The 27801-nt window shown below is 46.0% G+C and overlaps 2 protein-coding genes across 4 annotated transcripts; one reads left to right on the top strand and one right to left on the bottom strand.

Moving 5' to 3' along the window:
• Positions 1 to 553: 553 nt before the first annotated feature.
• exo5 (exonuclease 5) lies at positions 554 to 21998 on the bottom strand. Of its 3 annotated transcripts, none has more exons than XM_078422369.1 (6): positions 21921 to 21998; positions 15482 to 15569; positions 12116 to 12381; positions 5319 to 5423; positions 3837 to 4009; positions 554 to 2997 (listed from the first exon to the last, which is right to left on the bottom strand). In XM_078422369.1, the coding sequence occupies exons 1-6, from the start codon at positions 21988 to 21990 to the stop codon at positions 2530 to 2532; spliced, it is 1170 nt and encodes a 389-aa protein (XP_078278495.1). In that variant the 5' UTR covers positions 21991 to 21998; the 3' UTR covers positions 554 to 2529. The 3 variants fall into 3 exon arrangements, with proteins under 3 accessions (XP_078278495.1, XP_078278496.1, XP_078278497.1); XM_078422370.1 differs by lacking the exon at positions 21921 to 21998 and adding an exon at positions 19916 to 20062; XM_078422371.1 differs by lacking the exon at positions 21921 to 21998 and adding an exon at positions 16157 to 16235.
• Positions 20287 to 27375, top strand: LOC144606351 (uncharacterized). The gene is made up of 2 exons (XM_078422372.1): positions 20287 to 21079; positions 25820 to 27375. Exons 1-2 carry the CDS (start codon positions 20959 to 20961, stop codon positions 26272 to 26274), a joined length of 576 nt encoding a protein of 191 aa, XP_078278498.1. The 5' UTR covers positions 20287 to 20958; the 3' UTR covers positions 26275 to 27375.
• The last annotated feature ends 426 nt before the right edge of the window (positions 27376 to 27801 follow it).

Genomic DNA, 27801 nt, shown 5'->3' on the forward strand with positions numbered 1-27801 from the left:
GTGATGGAAGGTGAAGGCTGTATCCAGTCCTTTCATTATTCAGTACCCCTCCATGTTCTCCTGAGTTGCTGTCAGACATGCGGAGTTACTCCAGCACCCTGTGTCTTCTTTTGTAAACCAATCTCTGCAGTGCCTTGTTTCTATAACTACTATCTACCTCTTTGATGACCCTCGGACTATCCTTGATCGGACTTTGCTGGCTTTACTTTGCAGTAAACGTTATTCCCTTATCATGTATCTATACACTGTAGATGCATTGAATGTAATCATGTATTGTCTTTCTGCTGGCTGGTTAGCACGCAACAAAAGCTTTGGTAAACGTGACAATAAACTAAACTGAAACTGAACCATACAAAATATGCCTCCCATGTTAATACTGGTAAAACTGCAGTTGAATCTCAAGGAATCATTACCAAAATGATATAAAAACATCTTGACATACAACACATCAATGGAAACATTGCAAGCACATTTGTCAGCACTTTCAGAGAAAAGATATAGATTTTTATACAAACTCATAAGTTTTTTATTATGTTTGCTTATTGAACCCAATAGAGAAATAGATACAAAACACAATAATGTCAGCAAATATTGTTTGAGGTTTAAAAATGTAATGAGCATTTTTTCAGTGTAATAAATACTTGATGCACAATAAATGCTATTTGTAGTTCTGGACAATGTACAACCGTTTGGAGCTTATAGACATGGTAATAATATCTAACATCAACAACAACTTATTTTTCAACAAGGCAAAGACATTGAAATGAATCACTGGGATACTGGCAGGCCAATTCTTAGGTTTCATGTGAAATGCGTCCTCCCATTCTGATAAGACAGCCTCATTTGGAATTCTAGGCAGAGATATGTTTTATAACTGCATCCAGATGTGTATGAGGCATAGATGTAGTAAATACCTTCCCAAATCTCCCTCTATCTTCCTGTCTCCACCTATATCCTTCCTTTGTCCCGCCCCCCTGACATCAGTCTGACGAAGGGTCTCGACCCGAAACGTCACCCATTCCTTCTCTCCCGAGATGCTGCCTGACCTGCTGAGTTACTCCAGCATTTTGTGAATAAATACCTTCGATTTGTACCAGCATCTGTAGTTATTTTCTTATATATATAGTAAATAATGAGAAACTTTTCACCTCAGCAAAAACATCTATACGTAGATAAAGAGACGATTTGGAGTGGACCTTTTAATTAGAAGGTGGTTGAAACCTGGAATGCATTGTTTAATTTAGCTTAGAGATACATCGCAGAGGAAACAGGCTCTTCGGCCCACAGAGTCCGCACAGACCAGCGAGCCCTGCACATTGTCCCTTCACACACAAGGGACAATCTTTTTACATTTATACCAAGCCAATTAACCTACAATGTCTTTGGAGAGTGGGAGGAAACCAAAGATCTTGGAGAAAACGCATGCAGGTCACGGGGAGAAGGTACAAATTTCGTACGGACAAGCACCCATTGTCAGGATCTAACCTGGGTCTCTGGCGCTGTAAGGCAGTACCGTCGTACCATGTGCAACTCATGTCCCGAAAGCTTGTTAAGGAACACTTTGTCTAATTGCATCGGTTGGATCACTACTCACAATCCGTTAAATACAAACTGAGTATCACAACACAATAATAAGTGTAGTTAACAACTTTTAGCAGAATTTAATTGACCAAAGTCCTTTGCAACATCCTCTGGTTGTGAAATGTGCCACGAAACAAGTTATTTTCTTTTTCACATCAACGATAAATCATCACAAAAATATCTAGTTCAGGTCCATCATTGACTTTCCAGCAACTGTGTTCCAGGCAGCACAGTGACAGTATCAACATGGTGGTAGAGTTGCAGAGTTGCTGCCTTGCAGCCCCACAGACCCAGGTTTGATCCTAACTGCCGGTGCTGGCGGCAGGGAGTTTACATGTTTTCTCTGTGGGTTTTCTCCGGGTTCCTCCCACATTCCAAAGAATTGGGGTTTGTCGGTTAATTGGCTTCTGCAAATTGTCCCTAATGTGTGTAGGATAGAACTAGTGTGCGGGGCTCGTTGGTGGGCGCGGAGTTGCCGGGCTTTCAGTATACCTCTGGGGTGGCCTAGTCCAGGTGTATTGTTGATCCTTGTAGGTAAAGGCCTGTCTCTATGCAGGGGTATGGAGAAAAAGGCCAAACATAGCTCAATTAGTGCAAAGGTGTCGGCTTCCGGCAGAATAATATTGGTGTCAGGTACTAAAGGAGTAATCGGGAGAACTATTCCATTGATAGCTCTCAGTTCTTGGACAAAACGCCCTTCATTACGTTTTCCCGCTTTTGGGATTGGCAGAATAGGAGCATTACACGGACTTTGCATTTTCACTAATACTCCTTGTTGGTAATAAAGATATGATGACTGAACCCTTCTTCAGCCTCCGGGCTCAGTCGATGCTGTGTTAAACCGACTTGTGCAGGGTGTCCTCGATGTCTGCTGTGTCTGTGCCCGTTGGTTTGCGAAGGCACTCTGCTCACTCCTGGTGTCACTCGTAGATCCAAACTAACCTATGATCATTTTCTGTGATTTGCTCGATTCTTCTGGACAGCTTCTTCGGCTTTCTTCTCTCTCCACTGACAGATGTCTGCAAAGTCGCACGATCGGCATTTCCAGGCCTCCTCGATATCCACCCCCTGGGCCTCCCGTTGGCCCTTCCAGAAGGAGCAGTAGTGTTTCAGCTCCTTGTCAAGCCGCCGCTCCTCAAAGTGCACCACTTCCGTTCCGATCACAGAGGCATCGGCTTGGTAGCAGTACTCGATCTTCAGAACGCCAATGGTGGGGATCTGAATGTACATCAGGTTCAGAAATATCAAATCCAAGAGTTCACCAAACGTGTTTACAAACAGTCCCATCTTCTTAGCGTGCAGCATGACCTCCGAACCAAAGCTCTGCGCTGTTTGCAACTGAAGATGTTGAATGATCGTGTCTTTCTTCAGCTGGCCTTTGATCAAAGCCTCAAACAGAAGCTTGTACACATTGACCTGGTAATCAAAGGAATTTCGTTTTATTAGAGGAAAGATATTGTCAAAGCCTTACATTGAATTAAAGCCTCTTAAGGGCGCACAGTAGTGCAGCTGGTAGAGCTGCTGCCTCCCAGTGTCAGGGACCCGGACTCGATCCTGACCTCAGGTGCTGTCTGTGTGGAGTTTGCACGCTCTCCCTGTGACCGCGCGGGTGCTCCGGTTTCCTCCTGCATCCCAACGATTTGCTGGTTTGTCGGTTAATTGGCCCTCTGTAAATTGCCTTAGTGCGTAGGGAGTGGAAGAGGAAATGGAACAACATAGAACTAAACTGGGACCTGCGGTTCCTTGTTTCTACATAGAAGTTAGTGTGAATGGTCGGCATGGACTCAGTGGGCCAAACTTCCTGTTTCCATGCTGTATCTCTAAACTAAACTACCCAAACGTCACCCATTCCCTCTCCACTAGATGCTACCTGACCTGCTGAGTTACTCCAGCATTTTGTGATTCGATTAGCCTCAGAATTAAAGGGCGCTCTTTTAGAAAGGAGGTAAGGAGGAACTTCTTTAGTCAGAGGGTAGTTAATCTGTGGAACTCATTGCCACCGAGGGCTGTGGAGGCCAAGTCAGTGGATATTTTTAAGGCAGAGATAAACAAATTCTTAATTAGAATGGGTGTCAAGGGCCATGGGGAGAAGACAGGAAAATGGGATTAAGAGGCCGTGATCAGCCATAATTGAATGGCGGAATATAGACTTGATGGGCCGAATGGCCTAATTCTACTCCAAAAACTGGTGAACTATACGCGTCAGTGTAAAATGAATGAATGTGTTTCGAATGATGCTCGCCCGACTTGCTTACTTGTAAGTGGTGGCTCTTCCTTTGGGCGGCACTGGGGAGTGTCGGCTGAGCGCGGGTTTTCAGCTCATGCAGTTCCAGCTCACCACTGGAACCGTAGCACAGTTCGTCAATCACACCAACCAGGAAAATCCCCTCCACCTCTCCGAACACGGGCAGCTCTCGTACACGCTCCCCTGAAGAACACACAACCAAATCTTGACATTGGATCATCTGGTTATCTGCTAAAGACTTTTGTACAGCACGTCTCTCAGCCTAAATCCAACTGGTTTTCAGCTAGAATTTGTCAATTCCCAGCTGGGATTATAAAATCAGCCCCTTCAGCCCACCGAATCCATGCTGACCATCAATTACCGGTTCACACTAGTTTTAGACTTCATAAGTTCATTAGTTATAGGAGCAGAGTTTGGCCATTCGGTCCATCAAGTCTACTTCGTCATTCAATCATGGCTGATCTATCTTTCCCCATTAACCCCATTCTCCTGCCTTCACCCCATAACCCCTTGCATCTGTACTAATCCAAGAATCTGGCAATCTCCATCTTAGAAGTATCCGTTGACGGCCTCCACAGCCTTCTGTGGCAATGAATTCCACAAATTCACCACCCTCTGACTAAAGAAATTCCTCCTCATCTCCTTTCTCAAAGATTAACTTTAGAGATACAGTGTGGAAACAGGCCATTTGGCCCATCGAGTCCACGCCAACCAGCGATCACACCCGCAAACTGGCACTATCCTACATACTTGGTACAATTTATAATTTTTACTGAAGCCAATTAACCTACAAACCTGCACGTCTTTGGGATGTGGGAGACAACCGGAGCACCCGAGGAAAAACCAAGAGGTCAGAGGGAGAACGTACAAACTCCACACAGACAGCAGCCGAGGTCAGAATCGAACATGGGTATCTGGTGCTATGAGTCAGCAGCTCTATCAGCTGCACTGTGGCGCCTAGAAATGGAGTAAACAAGCCATCCGCACCCTACAGAGGCAATGTTTTAAAATAGAAGGAACACTATGTTGTGTTATGCCACTTTTGCATCCACTCCCTACACATTAGGGGCAATTTACAGAAGCCTATTAACCTACAAACCACACGACCTTGGGATAGACAATAGGTGCAGGAGGAGGCCATTCGGCCCTTCGAGCCAGCACCGCCATTCAATGTGATCATGGCTGATCATTCTCAATCAGTACCCCGTTCCTGCCTTCTCCCCATACCCCCTGACTCCGCTATCCTTAAGAGCTCTATCCAGCTCTCTTGAATGCATTCAGAGAATTGGCCTCCACTGCCTTCTGAGGCAGAGAATTCCAGATGAGGGAAGAAACCAGAGAATCCGGAGGAAACCCACACGGTCACACGAAGAATGTGCAAACTTCAAACAGACAGCACCCAGGGTCAGGATCGAATCAACATTTTGCCAAATACAACTTCCCTACTTTTAAGTGTCGGCTTTGCAACAATCTGTTGATATCTTTGACCTACCTGCCTGCAAGAACTGTATCATCGAGAGGAAATTAAGAAGCTTAACAGCCCAACTATCTTCCCGGCTCTCTATGTTTATTGGGACGATGTCCTGAATCTCCAACTCTAGAGCAAATCAGAGAGAAATTAAACATTTTCAACACAATCCTTCAAATAAAACACTAATATATAGCATAACATAAAACACGTACAAATCAAGATGGACAGAAAGTTTAGTTTATAGATACAGATGGGAAATAGGTCTTTTGGTCCACCAAGTCCATGCTGACCATCGATCATCTGTTTACACTAGTTCAAACTCAAGAGGGATACAGGTTATGTGCAGGAGAAAAACTGCAGATGCTGGTTTAAATCGAAGGTAGACAAAAAATGCTGGAGTAACTCAGCAGGTCAGGCAGCATCTTGGGAGAGAAGGAATGCGTGACGTTTCAGGTCGAGACCCTTCTTCAGTCTGAAGAAGGGTCTCGACCCGTAACGTCATCCATTCCTTCTCTCCCGAGATGCTGCCTGACCCGCTGAGTTACTCCAGCATTTTGCGTCTACCTTGGGTTATGTGCAGGTAGATAAGTGATGGTCTTGGCATCATGTATGGCACAGACTTCAGTGGTTGGCAAAAGTTTACCTACATTTAAGGTTGGTGAAATTCTCATCCTTATAAAGGATAAGGTTTCCGAGTAATTAGAAGCACGGGATAAATTAAGACGGTCAGCATGGTTTTTACGAAGGGGTGATCTTGCCTGCCAAATCTGTTAGAATTCTTTGAGGAAGTAAATATAGCAGGATTGACAAAGGAGAGTCAGTGGATATTGTTGCCCAAGATTTTCAAAAGGCCTTTGATTAGGTGAGGCTACAAAAGAAAATGAGAGGCCATGGTATTAGAGGGAAAATACTAATGGATCAACTGAGTCCCACGGCAGGAAGCAAATAACAAACAACACTTAGCCGAGCCAGACACCTTGTGTCCCGTTTATTCCAGAAGCCCCTTTTAAACATTCTCACCAATCATAACCCGTGTGCAGATAAGGCCAATTAGTGCGTCTGACCTTGGAGTTGTTATTGAGCTCTTGTGGCTGGACCTTCTTGTCAGGCTGCTGGCAAGTCGCCAGCAGTGACAGGCTGTATGCAAAACCAACGTGGGCGTGAAGGTGCCACACCAGAATGGATAGCAGGTTGGCTGAATGGCAGAAAGCAAAGAGTGGGAATAAAGGGGGCTTTTTCTGGTTGGCTGCCCGTGACTTGCTGAGTTCGTTGTACGTCAATGAATTGAAGAGGGAATTGAAGGCTTTGGGGCCAAGTTTGTGGATAATACAAAGAAAGGTGAAGGGGCAGGTTAGTGTAAAGAAAGCAGGAACTCTGCAGAAGGACTTGGGCAGGTAGGGAGAGTGGGCAGAGTAGTGGCAGATGGAATACAGTGTAGTGGGAATAAAGGCATAGACTATTTTCTAAATGAGAGGATTCAGAAATCAGAGGTACAAAGGGTGTTGGGAGTGGTGATGCAGGATTCCCAAAAGGTTGATTTGCAAGTTGTAAAGGAAGGCAAATTCAATGTTAGCATTTATTTTGAGAGGACTAGAGTATGAAAAACAGGGATGTAACTCTGAGGCTTTATAAGGCACTGGTCAGACCATATTTGGAATATTGTGAGCAGTTTATGGCCTCATATCTGAGGAAAGATGTGCTGACTTTGGAGAGGGTGTAGAGGAGGTTTACGAGAATGATCTCGGGGATGAGTGGGTTAATGTATGATGAGCGTTTGACGGCAATGGGCCTGTACTCGGTGGAGTTTAAAAGGATGAGGGGGGACCATTGAAACATAATGAATACTGAAAGGTCTGGATAGAGTGGATGTGGAGAGAATGGTTCTGCTAGTGGGAGAGCGTAGGACCAGAGGTCACAGCCTCAGAATAAAAGGACGTACCTTTAGAAAGAAGATGTGGAATTTCTTTAGTCAGAATGTGGGTCTGGAATTCATTGCCACAGATGGCTGTGGAGGCCAAGTCTTTGGGAGGTTGAAGGAATCTTGAGTAGCAATGGCGTCAAAGGTTATGGGAAGAAGGCAAGAAATGAGATTCAGAAGGAAAGATCGATTAGCCATGATTGAATGGTGGAGTAGACTCAAAGGCCTAATTCTGCTCCTTTGACTTGTGAATATGCTCTCTTATTTTTTTCCTGCCAAAATAGACAATTTCACATTTTCCCACAATTACTCCATTTGCCAAATCTTTGTTCACTTATCTAACACTTCTTTAGCGTCTCATAATGGTATCTTCACAACTTACTTTCCCTCCTATCATTGCACCTTCAGCAAATTTAGCAATTCATAGATAGGACATAGGTGAGTGGGAAAAGAGTTCATAGGAACCTGAGAGGTATCATTTTCAGTGATGGATGTATGGAACGAGCAGCCGGACATAGTTGATAGGTAGTATTGCAACATTTAAAAGACATTTGGACGGGTATATGGGTAGGAAAGGTTTAGAGAGATATGGGCCAAATACAGGCAGGTGGGACTACTGTGGATGGGGCATCGTGGTTGGCATGGACAAGTTGGCCTGCGGAAAGGTTGCCAACTGTCCCGTATTAGATGGGACATCCCGTATTTTGGGGCTAAATTGGTTTGTCCCGTACGGGGCAGTGTAGGCCTGGAGACCTGGGTGCCGCTTAACGGAGGTTGCATAGCAACCCGCCTCCCGGCCCAGGCTGCCGCCATTGGAGGAGCGGGAGCACGTGGCCGCTGGCTGGGTGAGGTAACGTGGGGCGCGGGGCGGTGAGGTCACCTTGTCCCTTATTTGGGAGTGAGATAGTTGGCAACCCCGAGCTCAAGGGCCAGTTTCTGTGATATTTGACTCTTTACCATCAGTTCATTTATCTGAGACATTTATATAAACTGAAAAAATTGAGCCCCCAGCACCAATCTTTGTTGCATCTTACACTTTGCCAGTTGGAGAATGATCCATTTATGCCTACTTTCCATTCCCTCGACACCAACGTTATTCTATCCATGCCAACATGTTATCTCCTACAACATCAGCATTTATTTGCTGCAATGATCATGTATCATTTTGCCTTGATCATGTGCTATTAAAAGTTTTTTAAATGCAGGAAATGGAAATTAAGTGAAATTTGTAAATGTGAGGCTAGAATTTTTGAAAAGGTCAAATCCACCAATTAATTTAATCCTGCTGCTGAAAGTGTCCTCTTTAATCATTCAAAATTTCAGCAGCATTTTATTTCTCCACTCCATTCTAATGCATAAATTTATTTTGCATCCTTTTTGATTAAACCTGAAACATAACCGACCCTTGCACGTTCCTTGACACAAGGAACTGCAGGTGCTGGTTTATGGAAAAAAGACACATAGTGCTGGAGTAACTCGTTACAACGGACCATAGGAGGGGGAATGGTGTCCGTTATTGCCGATTGTCCGGAAGGGTCTCAACCCGAAACGTCACCCATTCCTTCTCTCCAGAGATGCTGCCTGTCCCGCTGAGTTACTCCAGCATTTTGTGTCTACCTTCGATTTAAACCAGTATCTGCAGTTCTTTCTCACACAAAGGATTATCATTGTATAAGTAGTAAAAACAAAGAACTGCAGTTACTGGTTAATACACAAAAGGACACAAAGTGCTGGAGTAACTCATTGGGTCAGGCAACATTTCTGGAGAACATGGATAGATGATGTTTTGGGTCGGGAGCCTTCTTTAAACCTTCTTCAGCCTGAAGACTGGTTCTTCAGAATGAAGAAGGGTCCATCAGAATAAAGGGATCATTCAAACTGAAGTAGGAATCCCAACTGAAACGCCGTCTATCCATGCTATCCAGGGCATGAGCTACAGGGAGAGGTTGAGCAGGCTCGGACTCTCTTCCTCAGAGCGCAGGAGAATGAGGGGTGATGTTGTAGAGATGTTTAAAATCATGAGGAGAATAGATATGGGTGAATGCATAATTTGGAATTACCAGCACCAGCCTGCTCCAATATGGACTCGAGGGCCTGAGTTCTAGGGAGAGGTTGGGCACGTTAGAACTCTATTCCTTGGAGCGCACTAGGATGAAGGGTGATCTAATAGAGGTGAACAAAATCATGAGAGAAATAGATCAGGTAGACCACAGAGTCTCTTGCCCAATTCGTAATTAAAGGACGTGGCAAACCATCAGTTGTCAGAAAATCGGTGGTAGACCTGTAATGTCGAGAACCAGAGGATACAGGTTTAAGGTGAAGGGGAAAAGATTTAATAGGAATCTGAGGGATAACTTTCACACAAAGGGTGATGGGTCTATGGAACAAGCTGCCAGAGGAGGTAAATGAGGCAGGGACTATTCCAGCACTCAAGAAACAGTTAGACAGGTACATGGATAGGACAGGTTTGGAGGAATATGGACCAAATGCTGGCTGGTGGGACTAGTGTAGTTGGGACACGTTGGCCGGTGTGGGCAAGTTGGGTCGAAGGGCCTGCCTCCACATTGTATCACTCTACGACTCTATGTAAGCAATGATGTAGATTTGAATCTACAATTCCATATGCAGTGCTTTTCAGATCTCAACATTCTTTGGAAACTAATTTCCACAGCCAGAACGAAAAATAATCTATTGAGTGGAGGGATTATTTCTGTGCACCTCCTGAAAGCCAGCTCAGGAGCGTTCCCTACAGGGCAGATTGACTAATTGTCAGCTTTGGTGTATCAGGGAGACGCAAGGCACAAAGTGCAGGAGTAATTTAGCGGGTCAGGTAGCATCTCTCAGATTCCTATTAAATCTTTTCCCCTTCACCTTAAACCTGTATCCTCTGGTTCTCGACATTACAGGTCTACCACCGATTTTCTGACAACTGATGGTTTGCCACGTCCTTTAATTACGAATTGGGCAAGAGACTCTGTGGTCTACCTGATCTATTCCTCTCATGATTTTGTTCACCTCTATTAGATCACCCTTCATCCTCATGCGCTCCAAGGAATAGAGTTCTAAAGAGGATGTAACTAGGAAAATTGACAGGGGAGAGTCAGTGGATGTGGTGTACCTCGACTTTCAGAAAGCCTTCGACAAGGTCCCACATAGGAGATTAGTGGGCAAAATTAGAGCAAATGTTATTGGGGGTAGGGTACTGACATGGATAGAAAATTGGTTGACAGACAGAAAGCAAAGAGTGGGGATAAATGGGTCCCTTTCGGAATGGCAGGCAGTGACCAGTGGGGTACCGCAAGGTTCGGTGCTGGGACCCCAGCTATTTACGATATACATTAATGACTTAGATGAAGGGATTAAAAGTACCATTAGCAAATTTGCAGATGATACTAAGCTGGGGGGTAGTGTGAATTGTGAGGAAGATGCAATAAGGCTGCAGGGTGACTTGGACAGGTTGTGTGAGTGGGCGGATACATGGCAGATGCAGTTTAATGTAGATAAGTGTGAGGTTATTCACTTTGGAAGTAAGAATAGAAAGGCAGATTATTATCTGAATGGTGTCAAGTTAGGAAGAGGGGATGTTCAACGAGATCTGGGTGTCCTAGTGCATCAGTCACTGAAAGGAAGCATGCAGGTACAGCAGGCAGTGAAGAAAGCCAATGGAATGTTGGCCTTCGTAACAAGAGGAGTTGAGTATAGGAGCAAAGAGGTCCTTCTACAGTTGTACCGGGCCCTGGTGAGACCGCACCTGGAGTACTGTGTGCAGTTTTGGTCTCCAAATTTGAGGAAGGATATTGTTGCTATTGAGGGCGTGCAGCGTAGGTTCACTAGGTTGATTCCCGGAATGGCGGGACTGTCGTATGTTGAAAGGCTGGAGCAATTAGGCTTGTATACACTGGAATTTAGAAGGATGAGGGGGGATCTTATTGAAACATATAAGATAATTAGGGGATTGGACACATTAGAGGCAGGAAACATGTTCCCAATGTTGGGGGAGTCCAGAACGAGGGGTCACAGTTTAAGAATAAGGGGTAGGCCATTTAGAACAGAGATGAGGAAGAACTTTTTCAGTCAGAGAGTGGTGAAGGTGTGGAATTCTCTGCCTCAGAAGGCAGTGGAGGCCAGTTCGTTGGATGCTTTCAAGAGAGAGCTGGATAGAGCTCTTAAGGATAGCGGAGTGAGCGGGTATGGGGAGAAGGCAGGAACGGGGTACTGATTGAGAGTGATCAGCCATGATCGCATTGAATGGCGGTGCTGGCTCGAAGGGCTGAATGGCCTACTCCTGCACCTATTGTCTATTGTGCCCAACCTCTCCCTAGAACTCAGGCCCTCGAGTCCATATTGGAGCAGGCTGGTGCTGGTAATTCCAAATTATGCATTCACCCTAATCTATTCTCCTCATGATTTTAAACATCTCTACAAGATCACCCCACATCCTCCTGCGCTCTGAGGAAGAGAGTCCGAGCCTGCTCAACCTCTCCCTGTAGCTCGTGCCCTCGAGTCCTGGCAACATCCTCGTAAATCTTCTCCGCACCCTTCCCAGCTGGACAAACATCTTTCCTGTAACACGGTGAGCAGGCCTGGCGAGAGGATAGACAGAGAGCGCAGCCAAGCAGCCCCTGAGCAGCAGCCGAGCTCGGTTTGCTGTGAGCTTTTACTAGTGTGCCAGTGACTGTTCTCTCTCGTCTCCCCCCCTTCCCGTTCTCCGGATAATACAACATGTGGAGCGGGGACAACAACTCGTATTATTATTATTATTATGTATGATTATTATGTGACCTCTGTTGGTCTGGCAAAACAGATACTGTGGCAAGGCTCTGGAACCAAGGGTACTGATGGAGTATCTATAGTTTATTGCAAATACTGGAGCCCGTTTCATGGAGCCTGATTAGAGTACCTCGTGCAAGATGGATGCTGCTGCCAGCTTTCACGGCTGGTGAGTCCTCGCGTAGCTGTTGAATGTGCGGCAGCTCCAGCCCGTAAAGCACCTGCTGCTCGCACCACGCCTGGCGACTCAGGTCTGTGACGCTCAGGTGCGTCCGATCAAAGCGCTCCAGCGGAGTCCCATTGTCCTGCCTTCTCCTTTTCTTGCTGTTGCTCTCACACTGTGGATCACCTCCACTCCCCGACATCGGCAACTGGCTGGGAGATTGTCCATGCTCACTGTGGGCAAAAAGACAACATTTCAAAGCAAAATTTAATTTTTTTACAGTGCGGCAGACTTGCACAGCAGCAGAGTTGATGCCTTATAGAGCCAAAGACCCGGATTAAATCCTTGACTATGGCTGTTGTCTGTACGGAGTTTAGTTTAGTTTAGAGATACAACGCAGAAACAGGCCCTTCGGCCCAACAAGTCTGCGCCGACCAGCAATCCCCGTAGATTAGCACTATCCTACACAATAGGGACAATTTACAATTTTTATCAAAGCCAATAAACCTACAAACCTGTATTTCTTAGGAGTGTGGGGGGAAACCGGAGCACCCGGAGAAAACCCACGCAGTCACAGGGAGAACGTTCAAACTCCGTACAGACAGCGCCTATGGTCAGGATAAATCCCAGGTCTCTAGCACTGGAAGGCAGCAGTTCTACCAATGTGCCACCGTGCAGTTTGTACGTCCTCCCCGTGACTGTGTGGGTTTTCTCCAGGTGCTCTGGTTTCCTCCCACATTCCAAAGACATGCAGGTTTAATGCCTTCTTTAAATTGTCCCTGGTGTGCAGGATAGAACAGGTGTAGTGTACAGGATTGTGTACAGATAATAGCTGGTCGGCGTGGACTCGTTGGGCATAAGGCTCCTTTTTCCACGTTGTATCTCTAAACTAAACTAAAATTCACTTTTAAATGCAGTGCCTGAACATAGTTAAGAACTGTCAACACTCCCGAAGATCATTTTCGATTAAATAAATAAGTTAGTTAAAATGCCCCCATCCAGTGGTATCAGTCAGTGATTCCCTTCCTCTCCGCAGAGTGCAATCTTCACCAAAGCAATCAATATAGAATCAGTGATCACACTATTCTTCCTGTAAATTTCCTACGTCTTGATTAATGGCATTTAACCGAGTACTTACACTCACTGACTGCTGTGACACATCCCTGACCCTGACAAACTAATTTTGTGTTGAAAATTTTCTGTCCTGGGCCTCCTCCATTGTCAGAGTGAGGCCCAGTGCAAATTGGAGGAACAGCACCTCATATTTCGCTTGAGCAGTTTACACCCCAGTGGTATGAACGTTGACTTCTCTAACTTCAGGCAGTCCTTGCATCTCTCTCTATCCTCTCCCCAGTTCTCCCGCTAGTCTTCCTGTCTCCGACTACATCCTACCTTTGTCCCGCCCCCTCCCCTAACATCAGTCTGAAGGGTCTCGACCCGAAACATCACCCATTCCTTCTCTCCCGAGATGCTGCCTGACCCGCTGAATTACTCCAACATTTTGTGTCTACCTTCTAAACCAATTTTGTGTACAGGTAAGTGGTTCAATTCCAAAGTAATCCTTTTTAAAGGATATTAGACCAAGTGGACCCGTTGGGCCCAAACATATCCTGCATTGGTGCAGTACCCTCCCCTCCCCCACTCCCCCCCAACCCTTCCCCTCCCCCTCCCCCCACTCCATTCCCCTCAACCCCCCTTATCCTCCCCCCTCCCCTCCCTCCCCAGGAGATAGATTTAAACTTTAAAATGTGAATAACTTTAAAAATATAACACCGATTTCAATGAAACTTCTTCCAATTGGAACCAAAGGGACAACGGTGAGTAAGGTGGGCCTAAAATTGCCATCCTATCGTGTACCGTTTTGGCTGTAGTTCAGGAACAAACAAACAAACAAGAGTTTTAGTATATGATGTTTCAGGTTCCAAATAAAAAAGTGCAAAATGATTCTTTTAAACAAGTCGGCTTTATTCCCGTGTTTTTATTTGTTGGCTGTGAGAAGTTTTCAGGGGACACCCAGAGTAGAGGAATGAAGAACCAGAGGACATAGGTTTAGATGAGAGGGGCAAATTTTAATATGAACCTGAGGGGCATCTTTTTCACACAGAGGGTGGTGGATATATGGAACAAGCTGCCAAAGGGGGTGGTTGAGGCAGGTATTATAACAACATTTAAAATACATTTGGACAAGTACCTATATAGGAAAGGTTTAGAGGAATATGGGCCAAATGCAATCTGGGGGGGGGACTAGTTTGCATCTTGGTCGGCATGGGCAGGTGGGACCGAAGGACCAGTTTCCGTGCTGTATGATTATATAACAGTACAGCACAGGAGCAGGTGGGACGAGCAGAGATGGGGCATTTAGGTTAACATGGGCATGTTTGGCTGAAGGGCCCGTCTCCGAGCTGTATGACTCGAGGACTCCAGGGCACAACTGCCGTCTGGGCATTAAAACAGAACGTTTGGAGAGTGTGTGACAGTCAGTTATTTCAGTGACATCACTGTTGCCCTGCCACGCAACGTCTCACAGGAAAAGAGGAAATGCACAGCAGGGCACCCATTGATTCTTTGTTGGCAGGCTCTCCCTATGCCACTGGCGGGCACAGCTCTTCACCCATGGACTGCAATGCTTAAGCTATTATGTCAATTAAATTACCATCACAGGTACTGACCTCCCCACTATCGAAGGAATCGATAAGAGTCGCTGCCTCAAAAAGGCAGCCAGCATCATCCGAGACCCACGCCACCCTGGCCATGCTCTCATTACACACGTGTGTGTGTGTGTGTGTGTGTGTGTGTGTGTGTGTGTGTGTGTGCATTTTGGGTTGAGACCCTTCTTCAGGTTCACAGATTCCTTCTCTCCAGAGATGCTGCCTGTCCCGCTGAGTTACCCCAGCTTTTTATGTCCATCTTGAGTTTAAACCAGCATCTGCAGTTCCTTCCTACATATTTCCTACATATATATGTGTGTGTGTATTTATATATTTATTCACAAAATGCTGGAGTAACTCAGCAGGTCAAGCAGCATCTCAGGAGAGAAGGAATGGGCGACGTTTCGGGTCGAGACCCTTCTTCAGACTGATGTCAGGGGGGCGGGACAAAAAGGAAAGATATAGGTGGAGACAGGAAGATAGAGGGAGATGTATGTATGCATATATGTGTATATCGAAATGCACATACATACATATACACACATACACATATGTATGCACACACACATATATATATATATAAACATATTTGTTGTGCTGCGGAAAGTAAGAATCTCATTATTCCGTTTTGGGACATATGACAATAAAACACTCTTGACGCTTGAAATTCAATACTTGAATTAACCTGCAGGAAGCTGTGTCTGTCCCGTGGTCAGACTCACTCGATCCGCACAAGGTGTAGGCACCGTCTCCTTCACATCGCTCAGGCTTTCCTGGAATTCAGCAAGTGACAAAAGATATATTAGAGTAGGAAAATAACTGCAGATGCTGGTACAAATCGAAGGTATTTATTAACAAAATGCTGGAGTAACTCAGCAGGGCAGGCAGCATCTCAGGAGAGAAGGAATGGGTGACGTTTCGGGTCGAGACCCTTCTTCAGACTGATGTCAGGGGGGGCAGGATAAAGGAAGGATATAGGTGGAAACAGGAAGATAGAGGGAGAACTGGAAAGGGGGAGGGGAAGAGAGGGACAAAGGAACTATCTAAAGTTGGAGAAGTCAATGTTCATACCGCTGGGCTGTAAGCTGCCCAAGCGAAATATGAGGTGCTGTTCCTCCAATTTCCAGTGGGCCTCACTATGGCACTGGAGGAGGCCCATGGCAGAAAGGTCAGACTGGGAGTGGGAGTTGAAGTGCTCAGCCACCAGGAGATCATGTTGGTTAAGGCGGACTGAGCAAAGGTGTTGAGCGAAACGATCGCCGAGCCTGCATTTGGTTTCGCCGATATAAAGAAGTTGATATCTAGAGCAGCGGATACAATAGATGAGCTTGGAGGAGGTGCAGGTGAACCTCTGTCTCACCTGGCAAGACTGTTTGGGTCCTTGGATGGAGTTGAGGGGGGAGGTAAAGGGACACCTTTATTCACAAAATGCAACACCTTTGAAGGAACAGCACCTCATATTTCGCTTGGGCAGCTTGCAGCCGAGCGGTATGAACTGACTTCTCCAACTTTAGATAGTTCCTCTGTCCCTCTCTTCCCCTCTCTTCCCCTCCCCCTTCCCAGATCTCCCTCTATCTTCCTGTCTCCACCTATATCCTTCCTTTGTCCCGCCCCTCTGACATCAGTCTGAAGGGTCTCGACCCAAAACGTCACCCATTCCTTCTCTCCTGAGAGGCTGCCTGACCTGCTGAGTTACTCCAGCATTTTGTTAATTAAAAGATATATTAAACATACTTCAGAAAATATTTTTTTAATCTTAGTTTTAGAGTTACAGCATGGAAACAGGCCCTTTGGTCCACCAAGTCCACGCTGACCATTGATCACCCGTTCATACCAGTTCTATGTTATCCCACTTTCTCATTCATTCCCTGCACACTAAGGGTAGTTTACAGAGATCCAATTAACCTACAAACCCACACGTCTTTGGGATTGGTGAAGAAACCGGAGCACCTGGAGAAAACCCACGTGGTCACATGGAGAACGTACAAACTCTGCACAGGCAACACCTGAAGTCAGGATCGAACCCTGATCTCAGGCACTGTGAGGCAGCGGCTCTACCAGCTGCACCACCCTTCCTCCTTGTATATATTCAAATTAAATGTTGGTTATCCTAAGACTGAACATTTTTGATTTCCAAGAGTTCAATAAGCTTGGTTTAGAGGCAGAGTATCGAATGTGGGTAGGTGGAACTAACTTAGATGGGGCATGTTGGTCAGTATGGGCAGTTGGGATGAAGGGCCTGTTTCCGTGCTGTATGGCTGGCTTGCTGAACATCAATTCCAGCCTCTGCCTTATTCATTAGCAGTTGCCAAGTACGTCTCAAGTGTATAACTGCCTATGGCAGACATCATAAAATAGGACCAAATGTAATGGTCTGAAGAAGGGTCCGACCCAAAACATTACATATCCACGTTCTCCTGAAATGCTGCCTGACCCGCTGAGTTGCTCCAGCATTTTGTGTTTTTTTGTAAACCTGCATCTACTGTTCCTTATGTCTCCATAATATGATATATCCAGTTTGCTTCAGAGAGGCATCAGGCAAAGAATGAGCGCCGAGAGGTACTAAGCTTGCAAATGAGATTAGTGTTGATGTACAAAAAGGTCGGCAGAGAATCATGCAGCATGGAAACAGGCCTTACAGTCCAACTTGCCCATGCTGACCAAGATGCCCCATCTACACTAGGCCCACCTGTCCGCATTTAGTCCATATATTCCTCTAAAACTTTTCTATCCATGTACCTGTGCAAATGTCTTTTAAATGTTTATAATACCTGCCTCAACTACTCCTCTGGCAGCTTGTTCCAGATACCTGCCACCTCTGTGTGAAAATGTTCTCCCTCACGTTCCTGTTGAATCTTTCCACTCTCACAAACCAATGCTTGCTTGGTATTGATTTTTCTACTCTGGGTAAAAGACTGTGCAACTACCCTATCTATTCCTCCCATTATTGTACACACCTCAATAAGATCACCCCTCAGCTTCCTACACATCAATGAATAAAGCCCTAGACTGTCAAACCTCTCCCTGTAGCTCAGGCCCTCAAGTCCTGGCAACACACTGGTAAATCTTCTCTGCACTCTTTCCAGCTTAACGACATCTTTCCTCTAGCAGGGTGACCAAAACTAAACACAATACTGGACATGGTGAGGCAAAGAGTCTGTTTCAATGCTGTATAACACTGTGAAACACTTATTTTAAACCTTGAATGTGTTCAATGTCCCTTACTTTAAACCTTGAATATTTAGGTTTATTATTGTCATGTGTACCGAAGTACACTGAAAAGCTATTTTTTTGCATGCTTTCCAAACAGATACATAAATATGATCGTCAAACTCAAGTACAACGTTTTCAACTGTCCCTTATTGCAAGTCATTAGAAAGCTTAGGAAGTTCAAGTCAAGTTTATTATTTGTCACATACACGATGTGCAGTGAAATGAAAGTGGCAATGCCTGCGGATTGTGCACAAAAAAGAATTACAGTTACAGCATATAAATAAAGTTAATAAGTTACTATAGTGTAGACAAAAATTTAGTCTCTGGAGTTATAAAAGTTGACAGTCCTGATGGCCTGTGGGAAGAATCTCCGTCTCATCCTCTCCGTTTTCACAGCGTGACAGCGGAGGCGTTTGCCTGACCGTAGCATCTGGAACAGTCTGTTACTGGGGTGCCAGGGGTCCCTCATAATCTTACTTGCTCTGGATCTGTACCTCCTGATGTATAGGTCCTGCAGGGGAGCGAGTGTAGTTCCCATGGTGCATTCTGTCGAACGCACTACTCTCTGCAGGGCCATCCTGTCCTGGGCAGAGCTGTTCCCAAACCAGACTGTAATGTTGCTGGACAGGATGCTCTCTACAGCCCCAGAGTAGAAGCAATGAAGGATCCTCAGAGACACTCTGAATTTCCTCAGCTGTCTAAGGTGGTAAAGGCGTTGCTTTGCCTTACCCACCAGTGCGGCAATGTGCGTTGCCCATGTCAGATCCTCTGTGACGCGGACTCCCAAGTATTTAAAACTGTTCACCCTATCCACAGTAGACCCATTTATCTCCAGTGGCGTAGGTTTTCCTTAGCTTAGGAAGTTCAGCACGTCCCCAACAACTCTCACCAACTTCTACAGATGCGCTCCAGAAAGCATTTTATCGGGATGCATCACAGCATGGTTTGGGAACAGCTCCGTCCAAGACTGCAAGAAATTGCAAAGAAATTGCAAAGAATTGTGGACACAGCCCAGACCATCACACAAGTCCCTTCCATGGTCTACATCTACACTTCACACTGCCTCGGCCATGTCACCAACATAATCACGGACGAGTCGCACCCTGGCCACTCCCTCTTCTCCCCTCTCCCATCAGGCAAGAGGTACAGAAGTTTGAAAACGCACACCTCCAGATTCAGGGACGGTTGCCTCCCAGCTGTTATCTGGCAACTGAACCATCCTACCACAACCAGAGAACGGACCTGACCTCCCATCCACCTCATTGGAGACGCTCGGACTATCTTTAATCGGACTTTGTTAGACTTTATCTCGCACTAAACATTATTCCCTTTATCCTGTATCTCTTCGCTGTGAAAGAGACACAAAATGCTGGAGTAACTCAGCACCCACAGTTCCTTCCCACAGATTTTGTCTGTACACTGCAGATTGCATGATTATAATCATGTATAGTATCTGAGACTGACTGGAGAGCAGCAGGCAACAAAAAGGGTCTCGACCCGAAACGTCACCCATTCCTTCTCTCCAGAGATGCTGCCTGACCCGCTGAGTTACTCACCCTCTCTCCCCTCCCCCTCTCTCCCCCTCTCTCCCCCTCCCTCTCTCTCCTCCTCCCTCTCTCCTCCTCCCTCTCCCCCCTCCCTCCCTCTCCCTCCCTCTCTCTCCTCCTCCCTCTCTCCTCCTCCCCCTCCCCTCCTCCCTCCCCCTCTCCCCCCTCTCTCTCCCCCTCCCTCCCCCCTCTCTCTCTCCCTCTCTCTCCACCTCCCTCTCCCCCTCCTCCCTCTCCCTTTCTCTCCCCCTCCCTCCCCCTCCCCCTCCCCCTCCTCCCTCTCCCCCTCCTCCCTCTCCCCCTCCTCCCTCTCCCCCTCCTCCCTCTCCCCCTCCTCCCCCTCCGCGGGGAATCATCACCAGGTGAAGCGGCGCCGCATCCGCCCTCCCGCCGTCGCATCGCCGCGCCCACTTCCGTCCCCCCGACCCACTTCCGGCTGTCCCCGCAATACAGTTCCGCCTCCAGGAACAAAGTGTCCCGAAAACACCCAGACCATCACTTCTTGGTTTTTGTTGTTGATGTTGTTGTTGTTGTTAGCATCGGACTTGCTGCATTGCCACCTCTCCTCGTTCACCCCCCTCCCCTCCCCTCCCAAAGGACTGCGGAGGAATGAAATCTTCCGCCGGACGGATGAGGAGTCGCACAGGGCGACGCGCTCTGGCGGAGTGATACCTGACCTGTGAGCCCCAGCGGGGAAATACAACAAGATAACAAACGCACCGTGGGCCTGGTTGCGTCGGATATCGAAGGACACGCGTCTGCATTCGCGCTTGAGGTGTGAACGGGTTCTTTCATGCCATTTATCGCTCGTCGTTGTGGCACTATGTTCCCTGCGCGGAGGCGCCGCGGCTGGGAGGAGGGGGTGTGATGGGGCCGTCGCCATAGCAACGCGTCAGAGGCCGCGAGTGGAGCTGCACTTGTGCTCTGGACTGCAGGCAGGGAGAGGGAGAGAGGGATAAACATCGCAGATTGAAGGAAAAGAGGGAAAATATAACCCAACTGAGAATGAAATAGTAACCAGCACGAGTTTGGCTGCCTCGTCTGCCGTTTGGGAGCCAGTTGCTCTGTATTTAAGAGCAGACCAACCAGATTTATTATATTGCCTTGAAAATAACCCACCAAGAACCCAAACCCAGGATCATCAAAGAAGTTTTAAATCAAAAGTCAGCAGTCAAAATTGTTTCCAGGCTCCCAGAGCCAGCCATAGTGCATGGAAGCACTTTTCTCTTTACCCTCAACTCCAGCAGATGTTTGTAAAAGTTCAACAACAACGAAATATATATATATATATATATATATATATAAATGAACTGATGCTTCAGACTGGGTTAAAGTTTGCGGATTGAAGATAGAAGGCGGTGTGCTGGGCAGCAGATACAAAGTAAAGACGTCCACCAACCTGATGGGAGATTCGGCAGAAAAGAAGAAAGTCAAGAAAAAGGGAGCAAAAGAAAAGAAGGATTCCTGTAAAATAAGAAGAAATTCTTCAAGTACGCCATCAACCTCGGATGAGATTGCAATGGGTAGGGTAAATAATATTTGATTAGGGATATCAACCCACCCGAACACCCCTTTCCCATTCATTCCAACCCTGCTGCTGAAACTATAACCCAGGATTTTTGTTACCATGGCTATGCTAATATTCTTCTGAGTGGTCTCTTTATTTTACTTTCTCTAAATTCATGATTCAATGGTGCGTTATTACCACATGTTCTGAAGTACCCTGAATTTTTTCTTTTGCATGCAGTTTAGTAAATTATTACCATACATACTACAGCGGCACGGTGGGCGCAGCGGCAGAGTTGCTGCCTTACAGCGCCAGAGACCCGGGTTCCATCCTGACTACGGGTGCTGTCTGTGTGGAGTTTGTATGTTCTTCCCGTGACCTGCCCAGGTTCTCTCTGGATTCCTTCCACACTCCAAAGACATGCAGGTTTGCAGGCTAACGGGCATGGTAAAATTGCAAATTGTCCCTCAAGTATAGGATAGTGTTGGTGTACGGAGATCGCTGGGCGGCACAGACACAGTGGGCCGAAGGGCCTGTTTCCGCGCTGTATCACTAAACTAAAAAAATAAGCGCATTCCCAGATTAAGTACAAAGTGTATAGAAATAGCCCATTGAAACCAATGTACAAGAGTGGCCAGGTATGGCGCCATTTTCAAAGTCCAAGCTGTTGCTTCATCAACTCGCTAAATTTCAATAAACTTTGCTACCAATATTCTCTTTACCCAAGGACGATAAGGGAATGGAATATGTTACCACCCAACCCGATGTACAGTCATTTAAAAACGGGATCGAGCAACTAGATCTCCTCAACTTGGTCAAAAAGGCCCACTTCAAAATTTAATCACTACTCTACTCACTCCGACCTGCGTGAGATAACCACTTATGAGGTGTTTGCGCAGTCATCAACCAGAACCCCGTGGCAGCCATCGCCTCCATCCCGATCATCCAGCGGACCATCATCCCTCACCTCACCCGGCCACTATTCAGCCTTTGTGCTCTTGGTGCGCCTCCTGCAGCCGCCATTGAGGGCGCGGAAGGCAAGATCCCCATTCTTCTTCCCCGCCGTTTGTTCATGCACCCACCGCCACCAACTCCCTCCACCCTGTTCTCGGGTCGTCGGAGGTGAACAGGGGCCGGGCTCGACGGCTTCCCTCCCTAGGATTCTCTCTTCAGGGAGGGTTCCCCGGTTCCGCAGCAGTCCAGCCAGGCCTGCTGCCGGGGTATTGCAGAGCCCCGACAGGTCCTTCTAAATGCTGCTGACTTGCATCAAATCCCATTCCCCCTTGTGCTGGCTGACTCGCATTTGCTCCTCAATAAACAACACTTTGATCATAAATTTGAAACCTTTGCTTTCAAATTGCTCTCTGGTCTCACTCCTCGCTATGTCTGTCGTTGCCAGCAGCCATTTAATCTTCTGATGTTTGCTAGGCTTTAATCATTTCTTAAGAGTCACCTCTTAGTCATTGCTACATATAATGACTCATTCACAACTATGCCTGCCTGCTGCCAAGGCTTTTGTGTTTCTTGCCTAAGCGTCTCCACCTGCCCCCGTTCTTTCTGCCTTTAAGTAACGCCTAAAAAGCTGTCATCTTGTCATTTACCCACTAAAGCTCAAGATCGGTTTTAGTTTGCTCTCGCTCCTCTAGTCACAGAGCAGGTGGCGCAGCGGTAGAGTTGCTGCCCTACAGCATCAGAGACCCGGGTTTGATCCTGACTACGGGTGCTGACTGTACGGAGTTTGCACGTTCTCCCCGTGACCGCGTGGTTTTTCCGGGAGCTCCAGTTTCCTCCCACATTCCAAAGACGTTCAGGTTTGTAGGCTAATTGGCTTTGGTAAAAATTGTAAATTGTGCCTAGTGTGTTGGCTGGAACCAGTGAACGAATGATTGCTGGTTGACGTGGACTTGGTGAGGACCTGTTTCCACGCTATTCCCCTAAACCAAACTAAACTAAAAAGGAAGATAGACACAAAATGCTGGAGTAACTCAGTGGGACAGACAGCATCTCTGGATAGAAGGAATGGGTGATGTTTCGGGTTGAGACCCTTCTTCAGACTGAACCCTTCCACATCTATCTCTTCCTCCGGCTTTACATTTCACACCTCTTCTGTCCTTATCTGACACCTTTTGTCTCCTTTTCATCTCTGGTCTTTGTCCACCCACCTGCTAAATAAACTCTCTTAGATAGACACAAAGTGCTGGAGTAACTCAGTGGGTCAGGCAGCATCTCTGGAGGAAAAGGATAGGTGACTTTTCAGGTCGGATCCTTTCTTAAGACTTTTCTACCAGAGATGCTGCCTGACCCGCTGAGTTACTCCAGCACCGTGTGTCTGTTTTTGGTATAATCCAGCACCTGCAGTTTGTTGTTTCTCCTCTACCTATCACTCGTCATGCTTTGCCCCACACCCATCTCATCTGCCACTTTCTCCCCACCTAGACTAAAGATGACCCAATATGTCACCTGTCCATGTCCTTCAGAGATGCCTGACCCACTGAGTTAATCTAGCACTTTGTGTCTTTGATTGGAAACCAGCACCTGCAGCTCCTTGTGTCTACAAGGCATTAATCATGTAATTCAGCCAGATTCTTTTAGATGAGCCAAAATGTATTCCAGTAGAGGGCACTCTGTGATTAGAAAATGTAACAGAACAGTCTTGACTGGAATTGGAATAACTATTCTCAGGTATCTGGGTACGATGCAGATCTTTGCAGACTCTCAGAGTTGATGCAGCATCTCAGTCAAAAGCTTTTGTATTTGGCGGTTGAATTGCAAAAATCAGAAGGGTGGAGCAGTGGGAGAGCCGAAGCGTTAGTCGGATTCCATCCTGACCTCGGGTGCTGTCTGTGTGGAGTTTGCATGTTTTCCCTGTGACCACGTGGGTTTTCTCCGGGTGCTCCGGTTTCCTCCCACATCCCAAAGATATGTGCATTTGGCTGCTGTAAATTGCCTCCAGTGTGTTGGGAGTGCGAAACTGGGATAACATAGAACAAGTGTGAACAGGTGATCAATTGTCGGTGTGGACTCGGTGGGCCGAACAGCCTGTTTCCACGCTGTGTCTACAAACTCCAAAAGTGAGTTAGCAGGTTCAATCTCAGTTACTTTTTATAAATTTTTACCTTTTAAGTATTTTAGATTTAGATTTAGAGATACAGAGCGGAAACAGGCCCACCGGGTCAGCGCCGACCAGCGATCCCCGCACATTAACACTATTCTACACACACTAGGGACAATTTTTATTTTTTTTACATTTGCCCAGCCAATTAACCTACATACCTGTACGTCTTTGGCGTGTGGGAGGAAACCGAAGATCTCGGAGAAAACCCACGCAGGTCACGGGGAGAACGTACAAACTCCGTACAGACGGCACCCGTAGTCAGGATCGAACCTGAGTCTCCGGCGCTGCATTCGCTGTAAGGCAGCAACTCTACCGCCGTGCCGCCCAAGTATATATTCTTGTACATGATGGAACACCCGCCTTGCCTTGTAAAACATTATGATTAGTTTCACGCCTGTAAATTCCCCCATTGCAATAAGTGTCTGACTTTAATGTAAATCGGGGGACACACTCAGCTGTCCATAAAAAGAAGGATTTACCATTCACAAAAGCACTGATTCAGATGGGTGTTCGCAGGGAATTAAAATAAGTTGCATGATTACTTTTTCATCATGATTTGGGGGCAAAGGCTCCAGTTGAACATGAGAGAAAATTAGGAAATAATGGAAGTTAAAATGGCAGCACAAGATCAGTCTCGTACTGTAAATAGTTAGACCATAGAACAGTACAGCACAAGAACGGGCTCTTCGTCCACTATATCTGTGGTAAACCCGATGCCAAGATCAACTTATCTCCCTGCACGTAATTCATCGCCCTCCATTCCCGCATGTACATATGCCTATCCAAAAGCCTCAAATGCCACTATTATATGTTTCAACCACAATCCCCAGCAGTGCATTCCAGGCACTCACCACCCTGTGTGTAAAAACGTGCCCCACACATCTACTTTAAACATTGTCCCTCTCACCTTAAAGCTATGCCCTCTAGCATGTGATTTTTCCTTGCTGGGGATAAAGGTTCTCACTGTCTACCCCGTCTGTGCCTCTAGAGTAATAGTATGTGCAAATTCGTCCATTGACTCACTACGCACCTATTTCATGATTTCATTAATGTCGTTTTGGTATTCAGAATAGTAATTATAAAATGTTCAGCAAGTAAAATTGATCTATGTCAACAGTTATCCAAATCTAATTTTTGCAGGTAGGTTTAGAACTTAGTTTAGTGTAGAGATAAAGCGTAGAAACAGGCCCTTCAGCCTAATGAGTCCGTGCCTACCAGTGATCACCCACTGGCCAACTCTATCCTACACACTAGGGATTATTTACCGAAGCCAATAAATTTACAAACCTGTACGTCTTTGAGATGTGGGATGAAACTGGAGAATCTGGAGAAAACTCACGCATTAACTCATTAACATTAACTCATTAACAAGGAAAACGTACAGAGAGCACCTGTGTTCAGGATCGATCCAGGGTCTCTGGCACTGCGAGATAGCAACTCTACCACTGTGCCACTTTGTAATAGCCTGATCCTTTTAATATTAGTCAACCTTCACCCTAAAACAAATTGGTGCTTCCTTACCACTGTGAACTGAGCTTGCTTCTAATAATGTATCTCAGTAAATCAAACTCCTCAAAACACTGTTTAGTTTTTTTTTTAAATCGGTCACTGCCATGCAACTAATATTTCCTGTTTCTCCAGCTCATAAACGAGGGAAAAGTATCAAACTCCATGCTTCTAAAGCTTCTAAAGCATCTCCGGACATCAAGAAATCAACTAGTCAAGGGGATACCAAGCCTTGTGCAGAACCGATGGAGAACAGTGATAGATCTGATGGAGATAGAGATCAGGCGGAAGATTCCTCCATCTGCTCCGTAGACCAACTCGCTACCTCCGTAAACGAATCCCTGCGCTGGGATGGAATTCTGGAAGACCCCGTGGCGGAAGAGGAAAGGATCAAACTTTACAAGTTAAACCGGCAACTGAGGTACCTGGCAGCCCAGAAAACCATGCGCAAGGAGATCCAGTTCTGCCAAAATGACTTCTCCAACACTCAGTCTCAGAAGGAGAATCCATATATCATCACCAGCAAAATGTACCAGCAACTAGCCTCAAAAGATCATGCTAACTCTTACTTTATGGGCCAAAGAACCTGAAGTCCCAAGGGCAATGAAGTTAATGCAGCCTGTGTCAGATGCACTACTACTCCAATCTTTGTCTGTTCCTCACAGTTAGAAAGCTATATATATATTAACATGCATTGGGTTCCAGCATGATGGCTTTTGCAAACATTTGAAACAGATCTCAAATTGAATCAACCAATTGAATCAACAGTTGGCTGAGCGGCATCTTGTTTTATATTTCCCTTTTCAGGTTCAAATTTGATGTGCATTTTTACGCTTGAAGTAGTCTGGATAGGATGAGAGTATTGCAGTGTTGAAGTAATTTTAAACAAAGTGATTAAATCTGATTGAGTTTCCGTTTTTGGAGAAAATAAGATCCGTGCCTCTAAAGTGGCCACTCTGGGTTTTTATTCCAGTTATCAGCACAAATGGGTAAAACACTTAGTGCATTAACCAGTGCAGTCTGTTAGATTTTTATTCCCACCCTCCCTGCTAATTCAAACTTGAGTTATTTGAACAGATGTGTGTAATTGATCAACCCGGGACGCCTTGCCACCATCCTGTTCTTTAGCGGGAGACTTGTGAAATGGTGATAATCTGATTTTAAGGTGGAGTAAAGTCTCATCTTCTCATGTTCATCCATTTACGTTATGGATCCTCTCACTGGCAGACACAGTATCAGCTTATTTGCAACATGCGGGTCACAGGATCAGCAGTCAAAGGCTCCACGTACCACCTGCATGCTCTTGCAATCGCCCTTAACGTTTAGCGACTGGTAAAAGACGAGATCAGTTCCGCAATTTCTCTGAAACAAGGTGATCAAGCTAAGGAGTAATTGTCCAAGGTAGTGTGAAGCCACATAGTTATCCCCTCACAACTCCGAATGGCCAATCCGTAAACCATTTGCAGTACTTTGAACTAGATTCTCCTCCTAAATAGCACCTTCAATTTAATAGAGAAGGTTTAACCAAATTCACATGACAACTCATCAGCAAACAACTCAGAGTGAGAGGATGGGGTAGTTTTGGTTATAGGGATAACTTGTAGGATTTAAAAAATCTTCTGTTGACAGTAATTTAAATTTGTGAATATAGTAATGTGTAATCCCGTTTTTCATTTGCTGTATTTAAAATTACAAATCCAAAATCATTTGCAACTTTTGAACATGAACAAAAATCTCTCACCCACGTTATTTTCATAAGTTGCACACGACTGTTGTATAGAACTATTAGAAAAACTCCACATTTAATAATTGGAGATAGAACATTTGATATACTCAGCAGGTCAGCCACCATTTGGAGAATCAGAATGTTTTTTTCAAGCCAGTGGCCTTTCATTGGTGGTGGGGTGGTGCTACTGGGAGAAGATTTTGATGAAAGGTCAGGGATGAGGAAGAGTAGTTTAGACTTCAGACTTTAGAGGTACAGCACGGAGGCATGCCCTTCGGCCCACCGATTCACTAGGGACTCACTAGGCCGCGGTAGAGTTGCTGCCTTACAGCGAATGCAGCGCCGGAGACTCAGGTTCGATCCTGACTACGGGCGCCGTCTGCACGGAGTT

This window comes from Rhinoraja longicauda, chromosome 26 (genome assembly GCF_053455715.1).
Source record: "Rhinoraja longicauda isolate Sanriku21f chromosome 26, sRhiLon1.1, whole genome shotgun sequence".
Taxonomy (NCBI): Eukaryota; Metazoa; Chordata; class Chondrichthyes; order Rajiformes; family Arhynchobatidae; genus Rhinoraja; species Rhinoraja longicauda.